Here is a 13,647-nt window from a genome sequence, read left to right as displayed (position 1 = left end):
ATTTTTTTTTTTAATTTTTAGAGTTATTTTAAGAAATGAAAATTATTTACTTACTTGACTTTTCTTTTTGATATCTTTGCCATCTTTAGACCAAAATATTTTGGGTGGAGGATCCCCCATAACAGGGCATTCTAATGTCAATGTTGATCCAACTCTGCTCACAATATTCTCATCTGTGAGATTTTGAAGGAAAACTGGAGGCTTGTTGAGAAATACACCATGTTTAGAATCATACACGAGGGATTCTGAGTCATTAAACATGGGCATCACATAGCTGGTATAGTTTACTATAATAAACATGACATGATGAATCAAAATATATGTGGCACACAAAATCATAAAACCTGGACATCACAAAGCTAGTATAGTTAACAATAATTAACTTAAAAATATTTATTTTATATGGACATCACATAGACGGCTTACTTTAATAAACATAAAATTGTAGAATAAATTGATCAAAATAAAAGTGGCAGCAGAGTAAGTTGATGACCTATAAAAGTCATAAAACATGGGCATCATATAGTTAGTTACAATAAACATTAAAATAAAAAAATTACTGTACAGAGTCATCAAACATGAGTATCATCTAGCTATTACAGTTAACTACAATAAAAATAAAAAATTATTATGGTACAGAATCATTAGACATAAGCATCACATACTCTTCTAAAATAATCATCAAATTATGCATAAAAATATAAGTTGCATACAATAAATTGATGATCAACATATCATTGTAAAGCATCACATATACAGTACATAAAAATATAATTTTAAGGCAGAGAGTCATTAAACATCACATAACTGATATACTTATCAATATACCTGATATCAGATTGATTTCCAATTGTTTACAGAATCCTTAAATTTGAATTAACTCAAATAGTCACAACTAATATTGTCTAATTAGGTTTGAACCTATTATTCTAAACATTCAAGATTCTGTAATGTGATAAACATAGAAAAATAGGTGGTTTAAGAAATTACATACATAAAGCATGTACTTGTGAAACACTCTAAAAATATTTTGAACACAGTTGTCAACTCATTTGAAATAATCTAATGGTAATATAATGCTCCGACAATGTTTTGATTAAGTTAATAAAGTCTTAATTGTTAAAATAATATCACATCAAGGTAAAAATAAAACCTAAGAATCATAGTTAAAATAACCATCAAAAATCTCCTTCTTAGATAGACGCAACTACTTTAAAAATTACTTTCTTTTTTCCTTCTTTCTTTTAAATAAAAAAAAAAATTCGAAGATAGTATAAAAAAGAATATTCCATGTTTATTGTCAATCTAAACGTGTAAAATATATTTTAACTTTAAAATACAGTTCATAGAAATTTTTATCAATGTATGCTACTTGATATTAATTTTACTCAGCAACCCTTCTTCAGTTAAAAGAGAGAAAACAAAGTTTTAAAACTGTAAATAAAATTCAGTTTCTTCCGTTAAAAGAGAGAAAACAAAGTTTTAAAACTATAAATAATAGTTTAATTTTGGAAATTTAAATTCCTTCAAAGTTAATCGAACGTCGTTCAGTTTCTTTAATTGAAAGAGAGATAACAGTTTTAAAAATATGAGTAATAGTTTAATTTTTTAAATTTAAATTCCTTTAAAAATTTAATTGAAACTACCTAAATCAATTTTAAAATCCTAAAATAATGAGAATTCCCTTAATATTACAGAATATAATTATACAATTAATTATATTTTAAATGTATTTCTCAAATCTTGAATAAGTAACTACTTACTAATAAGATTATACAACAATAATAAAACTATTCTTTAAAATGTATAAATAGAAAGATCCATTTTTAATACACACAAGTAAGACACAAACCTGTAAATAACAGTAGTTAAAATTCTGCTTAAAATCACAAGCTTAACAATTAACACTATTAAGCTTTATTAAGCTATCTAATAAAAATAAACATAACAGCAACCAGTAAAATGTATGCTTAACATTAAAAATTTAAAACGCAAAGAACATTATGAATTATTAAAATCACTGCTCTTTTGATTTTATTAAGCGGCTGATTTTTATTAAGAGGCAATTCAACGTTTGAAACAAAAATTCAAATTTTTACGATATATTTACTCTAAATGCACACACTTTAAAAGCTGAAATAATGACAACATTAATGCTTTATTTTAACTAATTTAATTATTTTAATAAAGTAAAACCCTACATAAGATCAAATTTACAACATTTTTGCAAAAAACCGATCAATGGTTGCTTGAGTTGCAGTATTTAAAATGAACTTTTCAACATCATTTGAGAGTTTATAGAAATTTTTTTAGCTTTCAATATTTCCTCCTCTTTGTTCTAAAGCTTGTCGCAATACATTAAGTGCTTTTCTGACTTCCATTGAAGATGGCACTGATGAGTTTATTTCATCTTCTGAGTTTGATTCCTCCATTTCTTGATTGAAAATAACTTTGCAATTTTTTATGTCTGTAACAATTTCAGAATCAGATTTTTCTCCTGATGTTTGCAAGTTATTGTCAATAGCTACGGAACATGAAAAATTCTCGTCCATTTCATTTTCTTCATTGATGAGCATTTCTTCGAAACAGTTATCAGCTCCATTGCCAGTGCTTAATCCACACTTTTTAAAGCAATTTGATATTGTTTGGTTGAAGCAATGTCCCACGAGTTGCGAATCATTGATTCCAAAATAGTAAGGGATTTTGATAGTTTGTTTGCAGTTAAGAGTTCTGAAGAGCTGTCACAGTCTATGTCACTAATGATTTTTTGAACAACCATTTTTCTGTAATGAAACTTGAATGATCTTATGATTCCCTGATCAAGGGGTTGAATAATAGCTGCAGTGTTGGTTGGCAAAAACACTAATTTAATGTTTTTCAAACGCAAGACCTCATTAGCAGGGTGCGCAGAACAATTGTCTAAAAGTAAGATGACCTTTTCATTTTTCAGCTCCTTGTCCCATTCAAGAAGAAATTATGTCAAGATACTAGATGTCATCCATGCGTTATAGCTCTTGGCATAACTGGTGGGCAGGTGCTTTACTCCTTTAAAACATCGAGGTTTTAAACTCTTTCCTATCACTAAAGGTTGTTTTTTTCACAGTTCCTGTCATGTTGCATGTTAGCAGCGCGGTTAGTCTTTTCTTCATTTTTTTACATCCACCAGTTGATTCATTTTAAAACAGCAGCGTGTGTTCAGGAAGTGCTCGGAAAAATAATCCTGTTTCATCTGTGTTGAAAATTTGCTCTGGTTTGTAGTCTTTAATGAGTGTTGGCCACACGCCGTTTACACAATCGGCGGCAGAGCTAAAATCAGCATCTTGCTTTTCACCATGCAATTTACGATAAACAATGTTGTTGCGGTCTTTCCATCAGGTTAGCCACCCATCTGTAGCTTTAGAATCAGAATCACCAAATAAGTTCGCAAAGTCCTGTGCTTGTCAAATAAAATTCCACGGGAAATTGGAATTCTTCGTTCGCGTGCATTTTTGAACCATTCTAACAGAGCCATTTCAATTTCCTCCGATTTTCCGTCAGGCTTACGTTTTCTTGACAGATTTCCTTTCTTTTCTATTTCCTGGGAGATATTTATCCTTTGTTTCAGAATGTTTAAAAGAGCAGTTTGGGAAATCCCTAATTTAATTGAAGCTTCATGTTGACTACATATAGGAAGCTTATCATAGTTTTGCAACACTTCGAATTTATCTTATTAAGACTCAAATCCTTCCTTTTCGGCATGCTGATAAAATTTAACACCAAACGAACTTAAAAATGATATGTGCTCTAACTCTAACTATAATTTACTCAAACGGCTTAAATAACATGGAACATGAGCACAGACAGTTTTCGGAAATCTATTCATGTTCTCTGTTAAGATAGATAACAAAAGAAACTTCTCTCCCTTCTATGGTTCATTCAATAAAAAATGAGCTAAGAATTCAACCCCCTGTTGAGTGAGATAGGTTTCTCCAAACTTTATTCAAGTCAAGGAATTGACATTGAAAAATTGATTGCTATGAACTCCCCACTTACCACCCACATTTTTCCTTAACTCTTACATTATGTATATCGCAGGAAAGTGATAACCACACCTGTTTCACAGGTTTGTGAGTAACTGTTGCTTCTTCTAAAAAAATCTTTAAACTTCGAAAAAATAAAATTTTATAAATAAGAACAAAAAAAGCTGAAATATTGCACTTATGATTTATTACGTAGTCAAAATTTTGATTTTAAAAAGCGGCGGCATTGATTTCATTAAAGCATGTTTTTAACATGTATTAATATTGTAACGATTTGGTTCTTGCCAATTTGATTTTATAAAATGGCTGATTTTATTATTTGGTGATTTTATTAGCGGCGGGCACTGTATTACGTTACTGTAATGAACAAGAAATACTTACAAGGTAAAACTGTAAGCCAAGCATCATGTTGTAAGCTTTGCACTTCACTATTAATAATACAAGAATAATGTCCAGCATCCTCAAAAGAGACATCAAACAAATCTAACTTTGCTTCATTTGAATCCATAAGGTATGAAGACTGAAAGTTTAAACACAATCAATGTTAAAATAATCACTTTGCAATGTTTTTAACACTGTTATTTAGGGTTTGCAATGTTTATTAAGTGCATGTTATTTAGCATTATTAACCGCAAAACCGTAACCAAATTGAATTTTTCAAAGTTTAAAGGTTAATTCGACATTTATTTTATTTACATCCAGTTAATGTTTTCTATTTATTAACAAAATAAAAAATATAAGTATTGAATAATTTTTAAATGAAGTTTTAAAAAAATCAGCAATAAAAGAGTTTCCTATTGCCATTGTATGTATTCATTTGAAAAGAATTATTATTTAACACTTTCTATTTCTTTTGTTGTAATTAGAAGCCTCTATAGGTTGCATTATATAACCAAAAATCTCATTTTCATTAATATCTTGTTATGATAATGCCTATTACAAAGCATCATATCTACTGATTAAAGTTCGAAGTTCAATGCTCTTGTTCAGGAGTTAAAGAAACAGATTCACATAAATTTTACCAGCATTAATATAAAAAGAATTTCTTCTTTAAACCTATATTTTCAAGAGTAATAAAGATTCAGTGTCAAAAATTTTAAACTTTTATCTTTCATCAGTATCTTTTTAGTGACATATACAAGTAAAATAAGTTTGTTAGACGACATTAAGTTTGTTAATTACATAAACCTTAGATGAAAATATTGTAAAATAAAATGTTTGTCATTAATCTGTCACAAGGAATTAAGATGGTACACCAGGTAGTACAAGTGAAATAAAATTAACTAAAAAATTTATCGGTCATTCCTCCAATAGAATATTCACAGTTAAGATTTTCAAATGCATGTTTTAAAATACATCAAACTAAGTCTCCCTTTCAGTTGAGAATGTACCATCAAAAATTTTGTAAATCTATCTTTTAATTAATAACAATTAAGAGTTTTTCTTTTACACTAAGTCAGACACTGGTGTACAATCGCTAAGATTCGAACCAAGGTCACCTAATTGGGAAATAACAGCTCTATTTCCTGAGCCACTATGGCTCATGTAAATAAAATATGAAAAATATTTAAATGAAATAATTTTCCATGCGGCTACAACTTCTTGGAATTCTCAAAATTGGAATATAATGCTGATTTTTATTAATAGATATAATGATAAAACATTTTTTATAATGTTATTCACATCAATTAATACATTTTAACAGAAAACAGTTTATGCTAACAAAAAAAGTACTGTTAACATCATACATACTTCAATTGTTTTAGTATATGGTCTGCCTGCTTCATCAACATAACTACCATTTATCTCCAGGTATTTGATCCACATCACTAAATGTTTTCCACTAATAGTATATTTACAAACTAATGTGGCATTATCTCCTAATAAGGCTGTTTGATTTTGGAAATATCCATTGTAGTCAGTTGGTTCTTTAGTCTCAGATTCAGGGCCTGTAAATTTAAATGAATTTTATAAAATATACTAACTATAATAATGCATTAAAAAAATTATCAAAACATGATACTCTTTAAAATAGAATCTAGAACTCAAGAGGGTTTCTAGAATGATTGAAAGTTTGTCACAAAATTTTTTTAATTTAAATCAAGAAGAAAAATCTTTAGCAATTCCTTAATCAATACAATTATAAAATATTTAAAATAAACTACTTAAATACTTGTAAATAAATTCTAGAAATATCTAACAAAAATATTTTTCTTGATTTATTTCAAAACTAATTTTAATCATATCAACAATATGATCTATTATAATGTTTTCGATAACTAGCTTTATAATTTAATTAAAACAGACTTATTATATTTCATTACCATTTATTTTTCACAAATTATCTTTAATTTTATAAAACTTAAACTTAATAAAATATAAAAAGTTTTTTTCTTTCTTTAATTTATTTATTTACTTAAAAGTTAAGTAACATATTTAAAAAAAAAAATATACCAAACAAGCATTACATAAAACTTATTCAGAAGAGTTTAAAATGAAAAATATGAGATCTGACACAACAAAAAAATTTTATGAGCATTTTTAAAGAATTGTAATTTTACAGTTTAATACATAATAATCACAGACAGATAAGAAAAAGGAAATCATTAAAAAAAAAAAAAAAAAGGATTCAATAAGGTGGAAATTATAAATAAAACTAACAACATTAAAATAAAAACATTTAATCACATTTATATAAACATTTATTTCATTCATATCAAGAAAACATTATCATAATTATGAATAGTTTATTAAAATCATCATCAGCAATAAATATTGGACAGCTAATTTTAAATCACATATATTTGCAACCTTTTCTCATTAAAAATCTGCACAATTTGAAACACCTTGTTTGTGGCTACTTTTTTGGTTCTTTTGATGTCTTGAGAATATCACTCCCACAGTTCATCAAAGCATTGCTATTTTGAACTTTTAATTTTCTGAGATACCTTTTGCATGTTTTACCAACTCTTGGTTCTTAATAGAAGAATAAGATGCCTATATCTTTCCATACTTTTTTGCGTATTGGATTTCATCTACGTTCTCCATAAGCGTTATTAAAAGGGCCCGTCTGCCTCTTGATACCTATAAATGTGCCCCCCTTTCATAAAAATAAGGTGCCATCTCTTAAGAAACAATAAATTATTATTTTATTTTTTCAGGAAAAGGTTGTTTTCTTAACCACCTGTTTTAATGAGAAGTTCAATTCTTATTTATTTAGTTATTAATAATTGTTTAACTTCACTCTTCATTTTAGTAAGATTTTTTTAGTTATACAGCTAAAATTTACATGATATATACATATATATATATAAACCTTTAAAGCTGTTTATCAATTCTTCCTTTTCTTCTGGTTTACTTTTTTCTGAAGAAAATCTATAAGAATGCCTTAAATTATTTTTCAAAAGCTTAAAATTTATCTGTTCTTTTGATACTGAATGAGAATTACTTCGTGAAACATATGCATAAAATAGTATAAGAGGGTTATTTCAAAATGGAAGGTCCAATTCAGTTATGACATAATGTTACACATTTTGTTAAATTTTAACCCATTCCAAACTATCTTTTCTGTGAGGAAGTACCTTTTTCATCCCTAGGGAGAGCCCTGTAAAATATAAGCACCTACCAATACAAAACTCCTTTCCAGTCCTATTTTTCAGCACTTATTCTTGAATTAGTATTATTAAAAAAAGGGGGGGGAAGAAGTAAAAAAAAAAAAAATCAGACAGCAAGTATATATTTTAGAAAGATGTATCAGGTCACACTTTAGTTTTTAATAAATTATATTAAATGAACTCACTTTTTAACAACAAATGAAAATCATTTACTTTGGTGCCCTCCCTACTGGGTACCACACACCTATAGGTAGCTTGGTCCTGTTCAGTGAGATTTAATAAAGTAAGAGACCCATCTTGAACAATTGTCTACAATGGAAAATAAATTGCTGAAACAAAACTACAGCACTTCTTACAAACATACATTTTACAAAATTAATTAGAATAGTAATTTCATAATAAGCTGTTAATGAGAAATCTTAGAAAATATAATATAAAAATACAAAAAAAAATGATAATAATTTTTTTAGTAATTAATTACTTTAAAACTTTTTTTTCTTTTCTAATTTAAGAAATTACCATCAGATAATGATTTTCTTATATGAAAATATCAGCCAAAAGTTACACAATGAAAACTGTATTTATGTTTATGTAAGTAAAGTAATTCTAGAATTGTTGTCATTAAAAAGGAAAGAGTTTAACTTTCATTCATGCTTTTCAATTTGACATCTAATAAAATTAGTAAACAAGTTTAACAAACAATTTAAATAATGAGAGGAAATGCTCTGCATCAAATTAAATTAATGTACAATTTTTTTAAAAAAATAATTCTGCATTTCGGAAGAAAAAACTATCTTTCAAAGAAACATTACAGTATACAACCAAATAATTCTTGCTTACTTACACGTTGATTCGTAGAGAGCAAATCTTTATTTTTAAACCATTTGATTTGTAAAAAAGTTGTTTCATTAGTTGTTAAGCATTCCAAAAATACTTTATCACCAGTAGAAAAATAGAAATATGTGATATTGTTGGCATGTGGAATTTCTGATGATTCACTTGGATGAGTTGAGAAGATACCTAAGATTAAATAGCATATTAAAGAGAACCCTTAGAATTTTCCTCCATATTACAGTGAAATACACATTGTAAATATTTAACTTACTTACAATCTGGAAATTACAGTAATTAATTTGCAATAATTTTATATGCAGATTTATATGAGTTAATTAGCATGACTAACAAATGTGTTGTATTATAAATAGGGTTCACACCAGCAATAAAAATTTAGTGGTCCAAAAACTTAATATGGAAGACAAACTTGAGAAAAAAAATTGAATACTACAATAAAATAATTTATGTTATGTTACTCATCAAAAATTATTGATTGTTATCTATAATATCCTGAAACTAATCAAGTTCATTATCCTATAATGAAATACTAAAATTATAATGTATTACTAAAATTAAGTGAAAAAAATCTAAAATAATATTAGCAAATAGATTCAACATAGAAATGAAAATTCTGAGATCAAATAAATAAAAATGAATAAAAACAGAGAACGTATTACAACTGACAAAACATTATGTTAAAAAATAATTGTCTAAAAATTATAAAATTTTAAACAATGGCGATTCTAAAAAAGCAAAAAATATTGTTTTGCTTAGGAACAATTATACTGTCAGTACATGAATGCAAAGCACAGCACAATATATAAATTTTGAAATTTCAACATTTAAATTAAAAATGTTCGCACCAGACACTTTCAGTTATAATTCCACTAGAATACCATGCATTTAAATTCCATACCACGCATAGAACAATAAAATTAGTACCACTAAGTTTTTGTTAAATGCATGAAATTTTATGCAATAAAAACTTTTCTTCAATACTATTTTGTAAATGCAAAGCATATGACAAGGCAACAAGTTTGTCACTTATGTGTATGATTTCAAAGGCATTTGTAGAACATTTGGCAATGATTGTTGCCGTACTGGGTGAACCCTAATTATAAGCCAAATAAAAGTTTTCAAGCAAATATGGCAGGAACTTAAATGGTAAATATGTTTTCATTCCTAATAAATCAGTTTTTTTATCGTAAAATTCAATAGTGTACTCAAATAATAACATACTCATCAATAAATATATATATAAAAATATAGCTGTAAAAAACTATTTAATTTTTCTTAGAAAAATTAAAACTTTCGTATTTTTATTCATTTAAAAAAGGAGTTAAGTTAGAGAACAATAATATCAAATGTTTGAATAACTAATATTTTGTTTAACAATTCAACATCAATTTAAAAATAATCCAAATTTGTTTTTTGAACATATTAAAAGAAATACTTAATAGATATAATTAATAATAGAAATACTAATAAAAGAAATACTAGAAGAAATAATTTTCCAAGCATAAAATACAATTAATTACTTTTAAACAATGATATTTCACTATAAATGTAAAAATCCTACTGTCTTATAACTTTTATTGATTCTGCATTCAACAGTAATTTGAAAGAGGTTATTATTATTAAAACTTAAAATTTCGAATTAAATCAGTTCCCAGTAAAAAAGAGACGGAACTACTACTGTTATGTTGGGTTACCTTATGAAAGGATTTAGCAAGTTTTGTGGGTATCAGTTCTTAGAATCGAAATATATAAAAATGTATTTTAAAAATATATAGAGTTGGAAAGTTAATGCAAATATCTGAAATGTCTTCTAATCTTGAAAATTTAAACCTCACATATATATACATATATACAAGCTTAGGAAATATTTCTCAACTTTAATTTCTAAGCGTACCATTTATTATTTCTTTTCTATCATATTATTATCAGAAGTAGTTAGTTTGCAAATGATTTCCAATAGCATTTTATCAAGTTAATCATATTCCAAAGTCCAATAGCATTTTATTAAAAAATAATATTTCATAAAATATATTTGCGTTAACACTAGAAAGGCTGAAACTTAGTATGGTACCTATTTTGCCCAAAAGCAGTCAAAACGACTGCATTCTGAAAGAATAACTAAAGTGTAAAGAAATTTTTTTAATTAATTTTTAATATTTTTCATATTATTTTCAGTTATATAACAAGTTATTAGTAAATATTAACAATAAAAAAATTACTTCACTTGGAAAAAAAATTTATGCATTATTATTTGTAAATTTTTGGCACATGAAAAAGCAGTCAAAATGACTTCCTTGGGTAATCTAGTAAAAAAACTGTTTTACCTTTTTAATTCAAAATTTATTTTACTTTCAGAGTTAGGAAAATTAAACAAAGAAAATTAAGAAAATTCAACAAAATGATATAATTCGCAAGAAACATGTGACATATAAAGTTCAAATACGTGTTGTTGTTCTACTCTTATGAATAAGAAAGCTAAAAAGATAAATTAAAATAAATAGTATTTTAAGGGATGATACTTACTATTATCTTCCTCAGCATATGTCCCATTCAGTAACAAAGAAGAAAAGAATAATACACAGGCTATAACTATCAACTTGGAACAACTCATGGTTCAAATCATAATTCAATTATACCTGAATAAAAAGAAAAATATATTTCAATAAATTAAAAAAAATATATACAAACAATAAGTCTCATTTCATTTTGCTGAACTTATAAATTTTCAATATTTCTGTTAAGTAAAAAAATATTTTACCTAAAAGCTTTGCAATTTTTTTAATCTTAAGAAATAAAATTTCGAACATAATTAAATTTTAAAATATAATTAAAATACTATTAAAAATAAACCATAATAATGCATTCCTAACAATATTACCACTAAAAATGGAAATGACAAAATAATTTGTGTTCCATTCAACCCTACATTAACTACTTAACAAATAATTCAATTTAGAATACTTTAAGTTCCTATATATTAAAATTATAATAATTGTAATAATATTAATAGCACCATAAGAAAAAGTATCATCTGAATTTATCTTTTTAATCCTTTTTTTATATTGAATTACGATAATTTCCTGATAATACCATATCTACTTACAGATTCAAAAATATATTTGCAATATTAAAATAAAATGTAGTTGTAAAAATTGTCTTTCACAACCATCTTGTTTTTTTTCTTTTTTGGGGGGGGGGGATAAAAATAAATTTTATATAATTACTTTTTACAGATACATAAATATAAAAAAAAAGTACATTAAATTATCACTTTGTTCTTTTTTAGCATTCTGAAAAATTCATAAAATAGAATTATCACTATTTTGGAAAGTCATTTCAAGAGAGTTGCACCTCAAATACTAATGTAATTTTACTAATTAAAACTAATTAACAAAGCAATATGTCTACAATGAATTTTAAAACAATGAAAATTATTAAAAACTTAAACAACCTCGTATAAAAATTTTTGTAAATTTTTAATAGATGATTTCTTTAAAAAACCTTCATTTTATTAAAATTAAGCTGATCCAAATCAAAAAATTGGGTTAATAAAGCAAAAGCTGCTTATTACAACATATCTCAACATTAGAATGAAAAACTCTTTTGAATTAATAACATATTTAAATTAAGCACATAAATTTTACATCTCACCTATCACTTTTATTAATATAATTGTTATACTTTAACGATGTATTTTAATTTAATTATTCATTCTGTGTTTAGTTACATTTAAATTAAGCATTTTAACTTTGCATAGTATTTATTTAGTTAATTCTACAATTTTTACTATCATTATACATAATTTCTAATAATAAAATTTATCATACTCAAACATTGAATTTTAATTTCATTCTTTATTCAATATTTATGATACACACATAAACGTTAAATCTTATTTATTTTTATTATCAAGTTTATAGGTTGCAATAAATCACAATACTGAAATATCCCCTTTGAAGATTCAACTCAGCATCATCTTCTTCGGTATTGGCACTACAGCCCAAGATGGGCCTTAGCCTGAAACACACTATTTCTCCAGACAACTCTGCCTCTGACCTCGATCTTCCAGTTGAAGATCTTTAAAGATCTCAGCATCATAACTTTTATAATTAAAATAAATTTTTCCTGAATTAATGTATTTTAAAGAGCGATTTGAATAGTTTTTTCTACATATTAATTTATGTATTTATACACAAATAAAACAAAGTTTTCTATACATCAATTATTAAATGATGAGAAAAAACCATAAATAAAAAACAAAAGTAAATAAATAAACTAATTAGTAAACTCCAAAAACTGGAACAAGACTTATAATTAAACAAGTAAAATTCCTAACTATATTAAGGTTCTGTTACTTGAAGTATTTATTTTATGTTATGATGATTCACATTATTTTTATGTAAGAAAATTTAATTAACTGTGTAAATCGGAAAACAAAAGCTTATTAGAATAATTTTTTAAAGAAATTTTTAAAATTTTAAATTGTTCAACTTATTGACTATTTTAACACTAAATATAATACGTAACTGAATTAATTACTGTAAATAATATTTTATATAAAAATATAATCTTATGAAATAATCATCTTCTCAAACTTGCACAATAATACAGATTTAAAATAAATCGAGGCTATCACCGATAGGGGGAAATAGATTAAAATTTGCCGAACAATTATTAAAAAATCAGTAAAAAAATTTTAAAAAAAACTAATGGTAATAAAATTAAATTATTCATCACAAACATTTCCCCATTACCTCAAAAATTTCATAGTTTTATGAAATTTCAAAAAAAAAAAAAAATTAACGTTAACATATTTAAACAGCTTTTTCTAAATTACAAAATTGGCTAACGAATAAACGATTTAAAATTGGTTTTAAAAAAAAATCCAGTTTGTTACATACAGCTTTCCTATTAAATCTTGAGAAGAGAAAATTAATTTATTACAAGTCATCAAATAGTTACTTATGGTTTAAACGGCAATGTTTTCGATTTCCATTGAAAAGTATAAAATAACAAACAATACATCAAATCAAAAACAAATACAAGATCTTGATAAACGCAAAAAAATAAATAGATACATTTTTTTATCAAACTAAGAAGTCAACAAAATTGTCAATAAAAAAAGTGAGATTATTACAAGGAACAATCATAAACAAATACAA

At 25.6% G+C, this 13,647-nt stretch overlaps 1 protein-coding gene across 3 annotated transcripts in view; it reads right to left on the bottom strand.

The window, feature by feature from the left end:
- LOC107438841 (fibroblast growth factor receptor 4) overlaps window positions 1-13,647 on the bottom strand; it is a 49,641-nt gene that overhangs the window by 26,331 nt on the left and 9,663 nt on the right. For all 3 annotated transcript variants that reach the window (XM_043046450.3, XM_043046449.3, XM_043046443.3), the window contains exons 2-7: window positions 11,009-11,121; window positions 8,478-8,653; window positions 7,819-7,942; window positions 5,772-5,968; window positions 4,401-4,539; window positions 55-287 (exon numbers count right to left, since the gene is read on the bottom strand). In XM_043046450.3, coding sequence (XP_042902384.2) covers window positions 55-287; window positions 4,401-4,539; window positions 5,772-5,968; window positions 7,819-7,942; window positions 8,478-8,653; window positions 11,009-11,096 — 957 coding nt within the window. In that variant the 5' untranslated portion in view covers window positions 11,097-11,121. The remainder of the gene's footprint in view (window positions 1-54; window positions 288-4,400; window positions 4,540-5,771; window positions 5,969-7,818; window positions 7,943-8,477; window positions 8,654-11,008; window positions 11,122-13,647) is intronic.

The sequence above is a fragment of the Parasteatoda tepidariorum genome, chromosome 1 (genome assembly GCF_982258835.1).
Source record: "Parasteatoda tepidariorum strain Cologne lab strain chromosome 1, Ptep-v5.0, whole genome shotgun sequence".
Taxonomy (NCBI): Eukaryota; Metazoa; Arthropoda; class Arachnida; order Araneae; family Theridiidae; genus Parasteatoda; species Parasteatoda tepidariorum.
Note: the sequence above shows the minus strand (reverse complement) of the source record. Positions and strands in the feature narration are given on the sequence as shown.